The sequence below is a fragment of the Ovis aries genome, chromosome 4 (assembly GCF_016772045.2).
Source record: "Ovis aries strain OAR_USU_Benz2616 breed Rambouillet chromosome 4, ARS-UI_Ramb_v3.0, whole genome shotgun sequence".
NCBI classification, from domain to species: domain Eukaryota; kingdom Metazoa; phylum Chordata; class Mammalia; order Artiodactyla; family Bovidae; genus Ovis; species Ovis aries.
The window spans coordinates 62,451,804-62,470,911 of NC_056057.1; the positions used below are offsets into that span (position 1 = coordinate 62,451,804).

The window sequence follows — 19,108 nt, forward strand, 5'->3', positions numbered from 1 at the left end:
GTTTTCCTCACTTTCTTCAATTTAAGTGTGACTTTGGCATTAAGGAGGTCATGATCTGAGCCACAGTCAGCTCCTGGTCTTGTTTATGCTGACTGTATAGAGCTTTTCCATCTTTGGCTGCAGAGAATATAATCAGTCTGATTTTGGTGTTGACCATCTGGTGATAACCATGTGTAGAGTCTTCTCTTATGTTGTTGGAAGAGGGTGTTTGCTATGACCAGTGTGTTCTCTTGGCAAAACTCTATTAGCCTTTGCCCTGCTTCATTCTGTACTCCAAGGCCAAATTTGCCTGTTACTCCAGGTGTTTCTTGACTTCCTACTTTTGCATTCCAGTTCCCTGTAATGAAAAGGACATCTTTTTGGGTGTTAGTTCTAGAAGGTCTTGTAGATTTTCATAGAACTGTTCAACTTCAGCTTCTTTAGTGTTACTGGTCAGGGCATAGACTTGGATTACTGTGATATTGAATGGTTTGCCTTGGAAACGAACAGGGATCATTCTGTCGTTTTTGAGATTGCATCCAAGTACTGCATTTCGGACTCTTTTGTTGACCATGATGGCTACTCCATTTCTTTTAAGGGATTCCTGCCTGCAGTAGTAGATATAATGGTCATCTGAGTTAAATTCACCCATTCCAGTCCATCTTAGTTCGCTGATTCCTAGAATGTCGAAGTTCACTCTTGCCATCTCCTGTTTGACCACTTCCAATTTGCCTTGATTCATGGACCTAACATTCCAGGTTCCTATGCAGTATTGGTCTTTACAGCATCAAACCTTGCTTCTATCACCAGTCACATCCACAACTGGGTTGCTTTTGCTTTGGCCCCATCCCTTCATTCTTTCTGGAGTTATTTCTCCAGTGATCTCCGGTAGCATGTTGGGCACCTACTGACCTGGGGAGTTCATCTTTCAGTGTCCTATCTTTTGCCTTTTCATACTGTTCATGGGGTTCTCAAGGCAAGAATTCTGAAGTGGTTTGCCATTCCCTTCTCCAGTGGACCACATTCTGTCAGACCTCCCCACCATGACCTGTCTGTCTTGGGTGGCCCCACACAACATGGCTTAGTTTCATTGAGTTAGACAAGGCTGTGGTCTGTGTGATCAGATTGGCATCATCTTTTAGGATTTGAAATAGCTAAATTGGAATTCCATCCCCTCCACTAGCTTTGTTCATAGTGATGCTTGCACATATTAGGCTCTCAGAAAATGTTTGTTAAATGGTATAGTCTCTACTGAAAGTCCCATGGACAGGACGGAGATCAAACCAATAGATCTTAAGGAAAATCAACCCTGAATACTGTTTGGAAGGAATGATGCTGAAGGTGAAGCTCCAGTATTTTGGTCATCTGATGCAAACAGCCAATTCATTGGAAAGGTCCCTGATGCTGGGAAAGATGGAGAACAGAAGACCCCAGCACAGGATGAGATGGCTGGATAGCATCACTCATGCAGTGGACATGAACTTGGGCAAACTTCGGGAGATAGGGTCGGAGGCCTGGATGCTACAGTCCATGGGGTTGCAAAGAGTCAGAAACGACTGGGCAACTGAAAAAAACAACATAGTCTCTACATTTCCTAGGCAATATTAGACAAAAAGCAACATTCAGCCCCTATCAACTGCACAATTATAAAGTTTGTATCTTAGTATTAAGGATATTATGCCAGAGCACTCAACTGATAAGTATGGTTGAGCTTCCAGCACCTTCATGATTACCAGCTGCAATCTAAAGTTATTTTAGCTTTTCTGCACCTGGAAAGGTAACTAAAAGCCGGAGTAGACCGGCTTTGTAATCGCAGCTGGGACTAAGTGACACACCAGCTGTCTCTTGTAAATTTACTGCGGAGTTAACAGCTCACAAACGTCTACGGAGACGAGGAGTCAAAATGCGTGTATCACAGCGGGCGGGGACACGAGCCTCTCCCAAGGCCCAGCCCACAAGCCCCCCGAGGCGTGGGCGAGCGCTGTGCTCGCGGGAAGTTGTAGTTCCTCTTCTCTAATTCGAGTCAGGCCACCGTAGCTCGAGCGCCTCCTATCGCGCGCAGGCTCTGAAAGCTTGGCGCACGCGGGCAGCGAGAAGCGTTTCCTAGCAACGGGGGAGCGGCAACGTCACGGCGGCGGGTACTCAGAGCTGCTGCCTACGGTTGGGCGGCCTTGAGTACCTTCCAGCTACCTGCGGGCTGGAAGGAACGCTGTGCGCAGCTCTCTGTCCGCACGTCTTTGCCCGTCCGTTCCCACCTTATTTTACCCCTGGTCGCCGAGAGCAACCTCCTGCCGCCACCCCGGGTCCGAGGCACGGCCGGAGGCAAGAGGCGGCTCGCCAGGTTCCTATCTGGCCCTCGCCCCCAGCGCCCGCGGAGCCCACCGCCCGCGGCCTCAGCGGGACGATGCTGGAGTCTATTCGAGTGACAGGTGAGTGCTGGGAAGCATGGTGGTCCCCGGGCTGGCGGGAGCCGCCCGCGTCCTCCCGGCCGCTTGCGGCGAGTATCGGGTGGGTCCGCCCGGAGGCCGAGGTAACGGTAGGATTTGGACTCCGGTGCCCAACGCGACGCCCAGAACAGTGCGGAGCCCCCAGAAGGTGCGCAGGGAAAAGAAAACGGTACCGTTAGGTTTTGTCAGTTATCAATAACCACGTGCTGTGGATTGTAATGGGGTAAATTTTACTGGCTTACCGGCCCTACAATCTAAATATTGTTTAATTCTATTTCAAAGCTTATTAAATATGTAATCGGGCATTATAGTGCCCTGGAATCTAGTTTTCTAGAATGTTCAGAAAAATAAGAGCTAAGCAAATGAGCATGTCTCTGTATATGTCAGTATTTGTACTGGTTTGTATGTATGCTTTTATTCTTAAGTCAGAACGTTTTGAGTTGATATCAATAGGTCACTGAATAAATGATTATACCAAGCACACAAAATGGATGTTTAGACCCCAGGTCAGAAAGTTATTTGCTTTCTGTTATTAAAAAAAATTGTGGATACTATTTAAAAATGATCTTGCATAACATTAGAATAATTTCCTAGGCCATTTTCCTGTCATTTGATTCTGTTTAACATTACTGCAAGGCAGAGTTCTTAATAGTCTAATATCATGACCAGAAACACCTAAGAACAGCAGAGTAAAGGAAATTCTCTAAACTTAAAACTAACATCAGAATAAGGCCAGGTTTTGTTTTTTTTTTTAACTTTAAGGCATTGTGATACCTAGTAGACCATTTTCCTGCAAAATCTTCAATTGTGTAACCAAATCAAGTTTTAATGAAAATATTTATGGTCTTAATTATACTATATTTCATGTTCTATGTTGTAAAATAGGGAACTGACTTTGTGCAGTCGTGACATTGCTGTGATCTTGTTTATGTTGATCTCATCCTTGTTTATGTTGATAGGAAGCATCAACAATTATAAGATTTAAGATTTCAGAGGCATTAGTTTTTTTTTTTTAAAGTGATTTGATGTAGGTGCTGTTCTTTCATCTAAAATACAGTGAAAATGTTGGAAGTTACTTTAAAATATTGTATCTTCTTTTTACCTTGGAGCAGGAGTCTCTCAACCTTGGCACTGTTAACACTGAATTAGTGGGTAATTCTTTGTTGTGTGGGGCTGTCCTGGGCATTGTACGATCTTTAGCAGATCCCCAGCCTCTCCCACTAGATGCTAGTAATCTCCTCACCCCCAACACCCGCCCCCCACCAACACACACACAGTTGTGACAACCAAAATTATCTCCAGACCTTATCAAATGTCTCCTGGAGGGCAAAATTACCACTGCCCCCACTCCATTTGAGAACCACTGCCTTGGAGAAAAATCTAGTTAGATTTTGTAAAAGGGGGGTTATTAGATAACAATTTAGAAATAATACCAAACAAAATTATTTTCCCAAAGCACAAAAATAATGGTAGAGAGAATATAATTATGATAATATTAGTTTTAGAAAGTGAGTATTCTGACCAATCAGCTATACAACCTGGATCTCCTGTTTTTCAATATACACAGTTGGAAGATTGAGGAGAAATACTTTATAAAAGAGTAGACCTACTTCTCTTGTCTGAACCCCCATTCCATCATTTAGTGGCAATACACTTATCAGTCCAACTCTGCTTGTTGCTATCCCAAGATAATTTGACAGTGGATTACTGTAGTTCAATAAAAGTTAAAAGTCATTTGAGACAATTCAAGCCCCAAATTAAAACAACTGGTCATTTTTCAAATTAGTTTTTCCATTTCTTTTGTAAGTTTCTTGACTAGTTAAAAGGAACCCCCATGTTCTAGAACCCCACTTATCAGAAAACCCCCTTTCAATGGCCAGAAACTTTATGAAGAGAGTTTAGCCAAAAGTATACCCTCCTTTCCCCTCACTATCCCTCTCTATCCCCTCACTATTCATTGATACCTTGAAGCCCATGTTCTTCTGATTAGCATTAAGATTGCTCTTGTTTGTGGTGAGAGTACTGATGGAAAGTACTCTGTTCATTTCCTTTCAGCCTTAAGATAGCTATAAATGTAGAGCACTGAAGCGCAGTTACTTGTTTCTGAAATTATTTCCTGTATAATATCTCACTTTTGACATATTAGTCATGATTTAATATCTGAATATGACATCCCAGTGAACTGCCAATTGGAGGAGTAAAATAAGATTTGATTCCAAATACTGGAGTATTTACAGTGTTCCATGTAGTATTTCTATAGGAGCTGAATATAATATTGATACTTATAATTAACACCCACTTCTTAGTACAGGCCAGCATTATTCTCAGCACTACTCATGTATTAACTTTTTTGATCCTCCCACTAATACTGTGAGGCATGTAGTATTTTTATTCCATTTTCCAGATAAGGAAGCTGCAGCATACAGATGTCAAGTAGTTTGATCAAGGTCACACACAGCTGCTAATAAATAGCCAAGACTCAAATCAGAGAAACTCCCTTCCAAAGCCCATTTTCTCAATCACTAGGGAAGTCAAACACTTGTTAAAAGATATGCTGAGTTAAGCCACAAAATTCAACATGAAAATCTCATTTAACATCAGTGCTATGTTAGCTGATAATTTACTCCAGGTGCTTTTAAGTTTTATCACAGGCAAGTCTGTAATAATTTTTGCCTGGAAAGATGACATTTTACCTGACTATAAAATTGTTTTTGAAATAGAAAAGACAACATCTAGCTCATTCAGTGAGTAACAAAATGCTGTCAGAAGCCATATAAGATTATGTTCATTTGTGAATTCCTACTGCCTGTATTTTGTATGTGATGAGAAGTGATTCATTAATCATTTGGAAATGAATCTCCTTTGTAACAAAAGTGAATGTTTAAAAATACTAGACAGAAGTCCTAAGAGCAGTGTTTGGCCATTTGGAATGAATACACTTAGGCATATAGCTCCTGTTTTTTCTACAGCAGTAGGCACCTGCCATTAAAACTTATCTTCAACATCACTCATTGTTTCATTTTTTTATGCATCCAGGTATGATTTTTCCCCCAGCTTTCAGGCATTTAAATCCTGTGTCCTTTCTCTCTTCTCAAATATTCTGCTTTCTTGGTTATCTCTCAGCAGTGAGTGAGCAAAAACAAACATAGGTTTATATCATAATGGAACTTAAAATTTCAGTGATGGGGAAGGCCGTCATGTAAGCAAATGTAAGACTGCAACGATGACAAGTGAGTCAAAAGAACATTCCAGGGACGTTTTCCTGAACAAGTTTGAACTGAAGGATGAATAGGGATTAATCTAACAGAGAGGAGAGCTCTTCATATATAGGGAACGGAATATGAAGTGTTGTGTCCAGAGAGAGGTGAGTGTGAGAGACTGACAACATGAAGGGAGGCTAGAATGGACTGATTAAGGGGCGGCGGGTGTGTGGACAGTGTGCACCCCGAGACCAGAGAGGCGCAGCAGTGATCGTCAGAGACTTCATGTGCCGTGATTGGGAATTTTGTCTTCACCCTACGTGGAATACCTGGGGAAGTTACTTTTCTTGCATGTTCACTGTTGTTTTAGACAGTTTAATGTGTCGTGTCCTCTTTTACCACAACCATCATTTCCTGGCATTATAGAATACTCTTCATGCTTCTAAATGCATATAGAACTCAGCAGTCTGGCCAAAAATCAATAGTATCATGTTATAAGAATCCTTGCTACTAATAGAGTGACACTGAAATCCTCTTAACTGGGAATCTAAGACATTTTTAAGAATCCTGAAATACAGTTGAGTTTCTCAGTTCTTAAATGATACTACCTTTTCATCTCTCTCTTCTTACAGTTGAGAAACTATATTGGATAATGTTGAATTCAGTTTGTAATTAAAAGATCATCTATTATGCAGACAAATTGGGCAATAAATGTTTTCAAAGGTACCGATTTTTAACATACCATGTAAAAAATTATGGTCTAACTTATATTCAGTAAAGTTCATAAGTCTTAAAGGGGCAGCCTGATGAATCTGTACATATGTAACCACTGTCCAGAACAAAATACAGGGCATTTTTAGCCCCTAAAACTTCAGTACCACCTCCCAAATTATAACCCCTCCCTCAAAGGTAATCACTGTTCTGTCTTCTAATACCATAAATTAGTTTTGTCTGTTTTTGAACCACATATAAATGAAATTATACAGTATAAACTCTCATGATCTGGCTGTTTGCTCAGTATTGTCTGAGAGTCATCTGTACTGTTGTAACCTAATTGGTTTTTTTTTAATTGCAATATATGTTCTTATACAAATATATCAGTTTATTCATCCTTTCTACTATTGACAAATACCATTTAAGTAATGATGAACAACCTGGTGAAATTAAAGTGTTTATCTTGTTTGGGGATTATTTTGTTTTGCCTTCTGTTTGTAATTAAACAGCCCATTGTTGTGTGGTATAAAATTATCCCAGCTTCTCAGGTTTCATAAATATTAGTGAAATATATGAGATTGCCATTTTATGGGTCAAAATTGGTTGAATGGTATTTTCCACCAGGCTGTGTTGCTGATGATCTGATCTTTCCTTTAGCCAGAGACCTTATAATTACTGTGAAAACTCACCTATTCAGTTGTGAAACACTTTTAAGAGTTTAGTAAACAGTGTTCCCGCCCTCTCCTGTTTCTTTAGATAAGGAACAGGAGGTACCGATGGGTTTAGTGATTAGGCTACTATTACAGAGAGGTTATTGAAAGCATTGGGAATGGAAGCCAGGAATCCTGGTATTCTTTCCCCCTGTTCTAGATACAAATTCAGCTTTCATTGTGTTGGTAATTTCAGTATATATGTGACTATACTGACCACCAACTTTAATGTAATATTATTTTGCAATTTTCCCTCAATATGGGTAATCAGTTTGGGGTGAATGGCTTCTTTGATCAACAGATTTTCATTTCCTCCAAGGCTATAGTGAAGCAGATTGCTGGTGGCTAAAATGTTACTTTAAATAGTGACTTAATAGAGTATGAGTTTTTCTACTTTTAGGAGAGGAAGTGAGTTACACTTTCCCTCAAAGAAGCCTGCTTATACTTTAAGAAATCTCAATTTTTCGGTAAAAATTGAGTTAGGCGAATATGGTGTCTTCATTGAAATCTTTTTGTTCTTAAGCCTGTTTTAAAAGTCATTTTTTTCTTAAAGTAAGCAGTAGTATTTAAAATTACAAAAACAGTCTTTTAGGTTCTCTACTGCTTAATACAACAAAATAAGATTTGTTTGAGCATTCCTTGGACAGTAAGATCAAACCAGTCAATCGTAAAGGAAATCAACCCTAAATATTCATTGGAATGATTGATGCTGAAGCTCCAGTACTTTGGCCACCTGATGCGAAGAACTGACTCACTGGAAAAAACTCTGATGCTAGGAAAAACGGAGGGCAGGAGGAAAAGGGGGCAATACAGGATGAGATGGTTGGATGGCATCATCGACTCAATGGACATGAGTTTGAGCAAACTCTGAGACAGTGAAGGACGAGGAAGCCTGGTGTGCTGCAGTCCGTGAGGTCACAAAGGTTTGGACACAACTGAGCGACTGAACAGTAACAACAAAATAAGATTAGTATGACTCTTGAGAAATTAATTTATATCTATCTTGTAAGAATTGTTTGAAGCCCACCTGCCCTGCTTTTATGAACGTCATGAGATATCAGCATTTGGCAGGATTCACATTTATTGAAACAGATACACCATTGGTACTCCCAGCCTACTTAATAGCAGGTGGAGCTTAAAAGGACTAATGCTAAATTTCTCAGGTAGATAATTCGCAAGTGAACTGAAACTCCTGGGAGGGAGTGTTTTAGCAGATAGTTTAGAATTTAACTATCCTGAAGTTTATAACTTGTTTGCAGTGGGGCAAAATTATGAATTTTGGTCACTGATGCTTTATGACAAAACAAAACTCTTAAGTTTAGGAACCAAATAAAACACTTTTACATTGAATATTTATTTTTTAAAAAACCTGTAATAAACCACCTAAATTAGGAATTCTTCAGAGCAATTTATTCACTGATTTTAATTTGAGGTAACTCCCCTCCTTTTTATTATGAAGAGCAAATGGAAAAAACCTGATTGCCTCGCTTTACCTTCCTTGCTGTGCCCAGCGCTTAGCTGACTTTTCTAGGTTTATGACACCCTTGTTCTTATCGCAGTTCTCTTTTTTCCCTTGCAGTGTCCATTTCAGCCTTTCTTTGATTATCACCTCTTGTCTTCTGAATTTGCGGTGTCTTATTAGGGAAACCGACACTGTTCGTGGGCATTTGGACTGCAGCTCGTGTTCCTTGGCCCGTGTTTGCCCAGCCTACCCAGTGTTGACTATCAGTTGGCAACACTTAAGTATTAAACCTGTGAGGATCTGGGACCAATCAGCCATTGATGAAAGTTTTATTTGTTCTATTTACTTGGAGCTGGTTTTTTATGGTACTGAACAGCCCCTTTGTATAGTCAGTCTTCAGCATGTCCCTGTGCAATCTAGTTCCTACCTCTAAGCTTGTCCATGCAGTAGACAGTTTATTTAGCTCCTACTAGTTTAGAGACATGGGTTCGATCCCTGGGTTGGGAAGATCCCCTGGAGGAGGTCATGGCAATCCACTCCAGTATTCTTGCCTAGAGAATCCCATGGACAGAGGAACCTGCAGGGCTACAGTCCATGGGGTCACAAAGAGTTGGACACCATTGAAGTGACTTCAGACACACAATTTATACTTTGATGTTATCTTTAGACAGTAGAATTCAGATTTCATATGTTGGCCTGCTGCTGCTAAGTTACTTTAGTCGTGTCCGACTCTGTGTGACCCCATAGATGGCAGCCCACCAGGCTCCCCCGTCCCTGGGATTCTCCAGGCAAGAACACTGGAGTGGGTTGCCATTTCCTTCTCCAATGCATGAAAGTGAAAAGTGGAAGGGAAGTTCTCAGTTGTGTCCAACTCTTTGCGACCCCATGGACCACAGCCTACCAGGCTCCTCTGTCCGTGGGATTTTCTAGGCAAGAGTACTGGAGCGGGGTGCCATCGCCTAGAAAATGTTAACTAAGAAGGACTTCTGAGTACCTTATGTATATTATCCACTTTTAACCTCATACTCTTTCTTTACCTTAAATCCTATGATTTCTGGGTTTTAAAACTTAATGTTTAGTGCACAGTTTCTCTAACTTAGCACTATTTTAGGATGAATGCTTTTGTTGAAGGAGGCTGTCATATGCACTGAAGGATGTTTAGCCTCATCCCTGGCCTCTAACTACAAGATACTAGTAGCATCACTCCCGGGTTGTGATAGCCAAGTGTTCCCTAGATGGCACAGTTGCTCTCAGTTGAGCGCCACTGGTTCAAGGTCTTCCAGGTTATTTTTCCACTTCTGCAATGATCTCCTCATAGAAACATGGAATGGTTCTAGAACTACAAATACATGTTTATCCATCGTGGTTAGAGAGTGGCAGATTAAGGATCATGCCGTTCATTAATTTATTCAGTGTACATTTATTGAATGTCTACCAGATACCTTGCTAGATGTTGGAAAGAGAAAGATGAATAAAACATGGTCATGGCACCTATCTTGGTACATTAGTGATTCAGATTACTATGTCTTAATAGGGTACCATGTCTTGTACAGAGGAAGAAAGGTATAGTGCTGTGTGTGTAGCAGATTTAATACCGAATGTTTGTTGATAATTGAGTTACTGTCCTTATATAATAGAATGAACATGGACTCTGTAATCAAGACACATTCGGATCAGAGTTTGTTCTTCCCTACTTTATCATATGACCTTGAGCAAATCATTTAACATTTCTGAAGTTAAATGATAAAACTTTACAGTCTTTGGTGAAATCCCAAACTCACATAAATGTGTCAACAAATAGTGGCTGCTATTATTATTTATTCAGTTCAGTTGCTTAGTTATGTCTGACTCTTTGCAACCCTGTGGACTGCAGCATGCCAGGCTTCCCTGTCCATCACCAATTCCCAAAGTTTGCTCAAACTCACATCCATGAAGTCAGTGATGCCATCCAACCATCTCATCCTCTGTCATCCCCTTCTCCTCCTGCCTTCAATCTTTCCCAGCATCAGGGTCTTTTCCAATGAGTCACTTCTTCACATCAGGTGGCCAAAGTATTGGAACTTCAGCTTCAACATCAGTCCTTCCAATGAATATTCAGGACTGATTTCCTTTAGAATTGAATGGTTTGATCTCCTTGCAGTCCAAGGGACTCTCAAGAGTCTTCTCCAACCCCACAGTTCAAAAGCATCAGTTCTTCAGTGCTAAGCTTTCTTTATGAGAGAAAAGCTCTCACATCCAAACATGACCACTGGAAAAACCATAGCTTTGACTAGATGGACCTTTGTCAGAAAAGTAATGTTTGCTTTTTAATATGCTGTCTAGGTTGCTCATAGCTTTTCTCCCAAGGAGTAAGCATCTTTTAATTTCATGGCTATAGTCACCGCTTGCAGTGATTTTGGAGCCCAAGAAAATAAAGTCAGTCACTATTTTCATTGTTTCCCCATCTATTTGCCATGAAGTAATGTAACCAAATCCCATGATCTTAGTTTTTTGAATGTTGAGTTTTAAGCCAGCTTTTTCACTCTCCTCTTTCACTTTCATCAAGAGCTCTTCAGTTCCATTTTGCTTTCTGCCATAAGGGTGGTGTCATCTGCATATCTGAGGTTATTGATATTTCTGCCAGCAGTCTTGATTCCAACTTGTGCTTCAGCCAGCCCAGCATTTCGCATGATGTACTCTGCATGGAAGTTAAATAAGCAGGTGACAATGTACAGCCTTGACATACTCCTTTCCCAATTTGCACCCAGTCTGTTGTTCCATGTCCGGTTCTAACTGTTGCTTCCTGACCTGCATACAGATTTCTCAGGGGGCAGGTAAGGTGGTTTGGTATTCCCATCTCTTTCAGAATTTTCCACAGTTTGTTGTGATCCACACAGTCAAAGGCTTTGGCGTAGTCAATAAAGTAGAAGTAGATGTTTTTCTGAAACTCTCTTGCTTTTTCTATGATCCGGAGGATGTTGACAGTTTGATCTCTGGTTCCTCTCCCTTTTCTAAATTATTTATTACTACTTATCATAGAAAGGATCTCTGAATGTCTAATCTTGAATGGATGAGTGACAGATCTATGTAGATAAAGTTTTTTAAAAATGGAATTAATGGATTGTCTTTCTTGGCAAGAAAGGCAGCTATTCAAGTCAGCTAGCATTGAAATTGCCCTCATAGTAGGAGCCAGAGGTTGAGGACCGGAGGTGTAAGGATCCATGAGACTTGGAAAAGAGCTGTTTGAGAGAATCATGTATCACATTTGCAGAAAGGATTTAGAAAAGGTTTTATAGGCAGACGTGGTCTGATAGGAATTCAAATAAAAGAATTTAAGACAAACTGGAACGCTTGGTCAGTTAATTGAATGTGAAAGCTCTTAAAGTGTTCAGCTAAATTCTCCTCAAGTGTTTCTCTTCACATTGCTCTTTTCCTTCTCTGAATTCTAGATTATTGTCTGTACCTTTTGTTTTTCATATTTAAGCTTATACTACCTCGTATTAGTACTCAAGTCTTCATAGAACTGCCTTACCTTCAGAGCCATATTAGAGGCTAGGTGAAGACAAGAACGATGTAATTATACAAATGTTTTTCAGATTCATGTACCTATTAGCAATACTCCTGTATTTGTGGAATGAAAGAGTGCACTCTGCTCTCCTCTTTCACCTTCATCAAGAAGCTCTTTAATTCCTCTTTGCTTTCTGCCATTAGGGTGGTGTCATCTGCATATCTGAGGTTGTTGATATTTCTCCCTGCAGTCTGTATTCCAGCTTGTGATTCATCCAGCCCACCATTTTGCATGATATACTCCGCATACAAGTCAAATAAGTAGGGAGACAGTACATAGCCTTATTGTACTCCTTTCCCATATTGGAACCAATCAGTTGTTCCATGTAAGATTCTAACTGTTGCTTCTTGATCCGCGTATAGGTTTCTCAGGAAACAGGTAAGGTGGTCAGGTATTCCAATCTCTAAGAATTTTCCAGTTTGTTGTGATCTACGCAAAGATTTTAGTGTAGTCTATGAAGGAGATGTTTTTCTGGAATTCCCTTGCTTTCTCCATGATCCAATGAATGTTGGCAATTTGATCTCTCGTTCCTCTGCCTCTTTGAAACCCAGCATGTACATCTGGAAGCTTTTGGTATAAGTGCTGCTTAAGGCTTCCCTAGTGGCTCAGTCGGTAAAGAATCCTCCTGCAATGTGGGAGACCTGAGTTCGATCCCTGGGTTGGGAGGATCCCTGGAGAAGGGCATGGCAACCCACTCCAGTATTCTTGCCTGGAGAATCCTCATGGACAGAGGTGCCTGGTGGACTGCAGTCTATGGGGGTCACAAAGAGTCAGATACGATTGAGTGACTAAGCACACAACACAATCCTAGCTTGAAGGATTTTGAGCATAACCTTACTAGCATGTGAAATGAGTGCAATTGTATGGTAATTTGAACATTCTTTGGCATTGCCCTTCTTTGGGATTGAAATAAAAACTGACCTTTTCCAGTCCTGTGGCCACTGCTGAGTTTTTTTAATTTGCTGACATATTGAGTACAACACTTTAACAGCATTGTCTTTTAGGGTTTTAAATAACTCAGCTGAAATTCCATCATCTTTGTTAGTAGTAATGCTTCCTAAGGCCCACTTGACTTCATACTCCAGGATGTCTGGCTCTAGGTGAGTGACCATAACATTGTGATTATCTGGATCATTAAAACCCTATAGTTCTTCTGTGTATTCTTGCCACCTCTTCTTAATCTCTTCTGATAGGGGCTTACTGTTTATGTTCTTTATCATGCCTATCCTTGATTGAAATGTTCCCTTGATATCTCCAATTTTCTTGAGATTTCTAGTCTTTCCCATTCTATTGTTTTCCTCTATTTCTTTGCATTTTTCATTTAAGAAGTCCTTCTTATCACTCCTTGCTATTCTCCGGGACTCTGCATTGAGTTGGATATATCTTTTCCTTTCTCCCTTGCCTTTCATGTCTCTTCTGTCCTCAGCCTCCTCAGACAATCACCTTGCCTTCTTTCATTACTTTGTCTTCAGGATGGTTTTGGTCACCACCTCCTGTACAATGTTATGAACCTCCATCCATAGTTCTTCAGGCACTCTGTCCACCACATCTAATCCCTTGAATCTATTTGTCACATCCACTGCATAGTCAGAAGGGATTTGATTAGGTCATACCTGAATGGCCTAGTGGGTTTCCCTACTTTCTTCAGTATAAGTCTGAATTTTGCAATAAGGATCTCATGATCTGAGCCACAGTTAGCTCCTGGTCTTGTTTTTGCTGACTGTGTAGAGCATCTCCATCTTTGGCTGCAAAGAATATAATCAATCTGATTGCAGTATTTCCCATTTGGTGATTTCCATGTGTAGAGTCATCTCTTGGGTTGTTGGAAAAGAGTATTTGCTATGACCAGTGTGTTCTCTTGACAAAACTCTGTTAGTCTTTACCCTGCTTCATTTTGTATTCCCAAGTCCAATAACTTGCCTGTTATTCCAGGTATCTTTTGACTTCCTACTTTTGCATTCCAGTCCCCTGTGGTGAAACTGATACCATTTTTGGTGTTAACTCTATAAGGTATTGTAGGTCTTTATAGAAGTAGTCAACTTCAGCTTCTTTGGCATTAGTGGTTGGGGCACAGACTTGGATTACTGTGATGCTGAATGGTTTGCCTAGGAAATGAACTGAGATCATGGTGTCATTTTTGAGATTGCACCCAAGTACTGCATTTTGGACTCTTATTGACTTTGAGGGCTACTCCATTTCTTCTAAGGGATTCTTGCCCACAGTAGTAGTCACCTGAATTAAATTCTCCCATCATCCGTTTTAGTTCACTGATTCCTAAGATGCCAGTGTTCAGTCTTGCCATCTCCTGCTTGATCACGTCCAATTTACCTTAATTCATGGACCTAACATTTCATGTTCCTATGCAGTATTATTTATAGTAGTGGACATTATCTTCACCACCAGACACAACCACAGCTGAGTACTGTTCCCGCTTTGGCCCAGCCACTACATTCTTACTGGAGCTATTAGTAATTGCCCTCAGCTCTTCCCTAGTAGCATACTGAACACCTTCCAACCTGAGGTGCTCATCTTCCAGTTTTGTATCTTTTTGCCGTCATACTGTCCATGAAGTTCTCCAGGCAAAAATACTGGAGTGGGTTGCCATTTTCTCCTCCAGTGGACCACATTTTGTCAGAACTCTTCACTATGACTTGTCTGTCTTGGGTGGCCATGCTTAGCATGGCTCATAGCTTCAATGAGCTGTGCAAGCCCTTTTGCCACAGCAGGCTGTGATCCATGGAGGAGAAAGGCAAAACCGACCTCTCCTTATACAATATATCGTACATAGTGGGCTTCCCTGGTGGTGCTATTGATAAAGAATCCTCTGCCAATACAGGTTAGACGTAAAAGACACAGGTTCAATTCCTGGGTCAGGAAGGTGCCCTGAAGGAGGGCATGACAACCGACTCCAGTATTCTTGCCTGGAAAATCCCATGGACGGAGGAGCCTGGCAGGCTGCAGTCCATGTGGTTGCACAGAGTTGGATATGACTGAAGCAACTTACCTTGCATGCACATCCTATGTAGTAATTATGTTTTTAAAAGACTTGGCAAGAAAAATTTTGATTTTCTTTAATGTTAACCTGTGTTGTATAGTTGCTAAGTCATGTCCATCTCTTTGCGACCCCATGGACTACAGCCTGCCAGGCTCCTCTGTCTATGGGATTTCCCAGGCAAGAATACTGGAGTGGATTGCCATTTCCTTCTTCAGGGGATCTTCCAGAGGCAGGGATCGAACTCACGCCTCCTGCATTGCAGATGGATTCTTTAGTGCTAAGCCACCAGGGAAGTCCTACCTTAACCTATAGCCGAAAATTAAGAAAATAAACTAATTAATATTCAGTGATATTACTAAAACATGCGTGAATGTATACTTATTTATTTAATTTAAAATGTTTTTGATATAGATAAGAGAGTGTTGTCCTTCTTTTACTGTGGCTATCTTTATATATAGTGTCAGATTTTAAGATTCTGTTGGCTTTGAAACTGTCTTGGATTTTGCTTTGATATTGATAATACCATTAAAGTATATCCTTTCTATGAAAATCTACATGCTTTGGTAGAATTGAGTATTAAGATTATTTGTATATATTATCTCATATCTGTAATAAACTTTGATCATCTAAATGGTTTGCTAAGGATTTTTACAGCTAATTTGGTGTATATACATTCTTATAGAAGTGACTATGTCTGGCCTGACCAAATTTAATAATATGTTATTTTAATATTTAAAATGTGTTTTCCAAAGATTGTTGCAAAATTATGAAAGTTTAAAGACCCTTCAGGATGCTTTTTATATAATAAGCAATTTGCTTCATCTGGCATCTTTGTTATTTCTTTTGTTTTGATTTTATTAACACAGAAAAGCTTCACTGGCCTGAGCAAGAGCTTGCTAAGAAGTCCATTCTAAATGCAGAAGCGTCCTTGATCATTGACAGCAAAAGAAGCATTTCACATTTATCTCCTGGAATACTGAAGGACATTTTCACAACTGGAACCAGTAGTTACAATGTCCTACTACAGAGCAAAGAGGAGAAAAAGCATCATTCACAAAAACAGCCTTCCTCTACCAGCTCCAAAAGATATAGAAAACCCAGCAAATCTCCTAGCTCTTCACGTAGTAAAGACCTTCGCAAGATGAAAGCTGCAGTGCCTGTGATGAGCAGTAGTACTTGGTACTGCCTAGAAAGGCAGCCTGCTGTATTTGTCACCAGTTCAGTGTCAAGTCCTGTAAAGTTTACGGATGCTATCTCTGTTACAGGAAACACCATAGTACTGCCATCGAAACCCAAAAATGAAAGAAAGGTGAAGCGACACCTTTTCTCCACACTTCCAAAGCCAAAGCCAAAGCCACAGCCTCTGCTGTCGAGAAGTTTTGAAAAAGGAGATGATTTTTCTGGAAAGAAATTTTGTATACTGACTGCTATAAAGCCCACCAACTTGGAGAAGGAAAAACTGAGGTTCTTCAAGTCTGACTACACCTACAATCCTCAGTTTGAGTATGCTAATCCCTCTCTGCCAAGCGTATTGGCCAAGCACAGCAATGCATCTGATCGATTTCTTAAGCAGGTAAAATGCTACTTCGGTCGTGTGATTTCACTTTATGTAGTGAAAACAATTATTTGCCATCTTATAGAAAGCCAAAAAAGTTCAAAAATACTCCAATTATTTATAGTTATCTCCCATCTAGGATACATAAATATGTGACAGGAAATCTCTAGGTGAGTGTCAACCCATATTTAAATTACTTCACTCTAATCAGAATTTATAAAGAATCTACTGTGTAAACATTGTGTCAGGAAGCAACTATATTAGGAAAAAGCTTCAGATTCTGACTCTTAACATTTCATTTGGGATTTACAGACTTGTGGCCCTTTCATAAATCTACATACAAGTGTCTGGTTTTTTTTTTTAATTTTGAATGCATTAGATGGAGCATGCGTATCTCTGGCTCTCCCTGTTGTATTACATGCACAGCTTGCTTAGGCCCCAAACGGCATTTTAGGGACTGAGGCTTGAAACTTGCCAAAGAACTTTTTAATGCTTTACTGAAAATTTTAACAATCATCAGATAACTATTTCAGTATTCACTTAAAGAAGAAAATAATGGAATTTTTAAAATTACCTTCAGGGTTTGCAAATCATGATGCAGATGACAAAAGCATCTCTTTCCAATTGCTCAATTTAGATATTTAGCACATAGTTTTTTGTGTTAAGGTCTTACGAACTTCAAAATCTGCTTAAGTTTTTGAGGAGAAATTGGCTGATATTTACCTTCAGGGCATAGAGCTAAGATCTTAAAAGCAGACTACATTTGGTTAAATTAACTTTGTATAGGGTTTTTATAATGCATTAGGTTCAACTTGGCTTCATCACTGGTTGAAAATCTGTAGGCTCCATGAAGCCGCATGATTCCATTTGTCTTTAGCAGATGCCCTGTTTTAGCATTTTGCTGCAGTGCAAGTTCTTTGGACTTGTGGCCAGCAAATTTTTTTATTGTTTGTTATAGATTATATGAAATCTGGCCAGTCTTTTAAAGCTTTTTCTTTCTTTGTTTTAGTTGCTCAGGAAAGTGCATCCCCCCCGCCCCCCCGCTTTTTAATTGGAGTATAGTTGATTTATAGTATTTTTTCAGGTGTATAGAAAAGTATATCTGTTATACATGAATATACTTTCTTTTAGACTCTTTTCCCATATAGGTTATTATAGAATATTGAGCAGAGATCCCTGTGCTATACAATAGGTCTTTATTAGTTATCTGTTTTATATACAGTAGTGTGTATTACATTCCCTTAAAATTGACAGTAATATAAAAATGCTATTGTGTTTTTCCCCCTTAATGCTAAAAGAGATGGCTGAGATTTCTTTATCAGTATTTAATTTGGAGTCTTCCTGCAAGCCCTACCAGTTGGTAAAGGGATTTCCCACTGTTCGGTTAAAATGAATGCTCTTTCATGTCCTTAGATGGGAGTTAGGAAGCATCAGCAGCTCCAAAGATTGAGAATTGACGGTGCTTGGTTTCTGGCCCTACAATCTTTATTTTAGCCCAATTCCAACATCTTATGGGTCATTTGAGACTTCTAAATAGGACCAGCAATCCTAGCTGGCTGGTATTAAATACTTCAAATGCCACCATTTGGAAGAATGATCACAACAAAAGCCAAATGTACTTCAAACCACTTTAATCTAATAAAGGAGATTCATCAGAACAGGGCCCCCATAAAATATGCTTAAGTTCCTACTTAGCATCTGAATGAATTCTGACATGATACATCCTTCCCCTTCCCAGCTATGAAGTTAAAGCCGCAGCTTCAGGCCTAGTTTCAGGACTTAGAATTGTGCTCCTCAGAGGGGTCAGGGTGGCCAAACTAGCCCACTGGTCTCTGGCCTCCAACCTTGAGGCCTTGCCAACCCCTCGCTGGTAGTCTTGTAAGTTTCATGATCTGGATCATTCCAAGGCAGGCAATCTGTATTGTTGTTGGACAGTGACTGTGGTTCTCTTTAGTGCACAGATTGGCAGAGCAATGGTAAATCCAGGCCAGATAAGTCTACCGTAGTGGAACCAAGGTAGTGCCCAGGTTCTGTTCATTCCTAATTGGTTGCGCCAAAAATGTCAAGGAGTTCCAGGACTCAGTTTTTTTTCTAGTCTAGGCAGTAGGTTCCTCAGGAGGTACTCGGGCCCTTTAGGTGGTTCAGAGCATCTAGCATGGGCTGCAGGACTTGAAAATAACTCCACGTGGAGCCTGCTGAACGCTGCTTAGCCTCTTGCTGGCAGCCGTTGTGAGTCTCAGCTCCTCTCAGCTCCTCAATGCTCCTCAACCCTTGAGAGTCAGAAGCTGAGAATGTCTGTTTTCTGAGGTTGTGGACCTTTGCAGGAAAGAGCAAGGGATCTGGGATGAGAAAATGCTGAAAGATGTGCAGGGTCAGGTGTCTCCTCACCAATGAGTCAGAAGTAAAGCCATAGTGTAGCACATTCGAGCAGTGACCTGGCAGCCAGCACCTTCTGCCTCCCTTCTTTGTGGCTGACCATCCTGGAAAACCTAGGTATCA

At 40.3% G+C, this 19,108-nt stretch overlaps 1 protein-coding gene across 2 annotated transcripts in view; it reads left to right on the forward strand.

Moving 5' to 3' along the window:
- The window catches only part of MATCAP2 (microtubule associated tyrosine carboxypeptidase 2), a 79,947-nt gene that overhangs the window by 19,192 nt on the left and 41,647 nt on the right, over positions 1 to 19,108 (forward strand). Inside the window, exons 1-2 of one of the 2 annotated variants that reach the window (XM_042248600.2) lie at positions 2,153 to 2,408; positions 15,921 to 16,627. In XM_042248600.2, the coding sequence (XP_042104534.1) occupies positions 2,384 to 2,408; positions 15,921 to 16,627 (732 nt within the window). In that variant the 5' untranslated portion in view covers positions 2,153 to 2,383. Of the gene's footprint in view, positions 1 to 2,152; positions 2,409 to 15,920; positions 16,628 to 19,108 lie in introns of those variants that run through there. The other variant, XM_042248601.2, reaches the window with a different exon arrangement.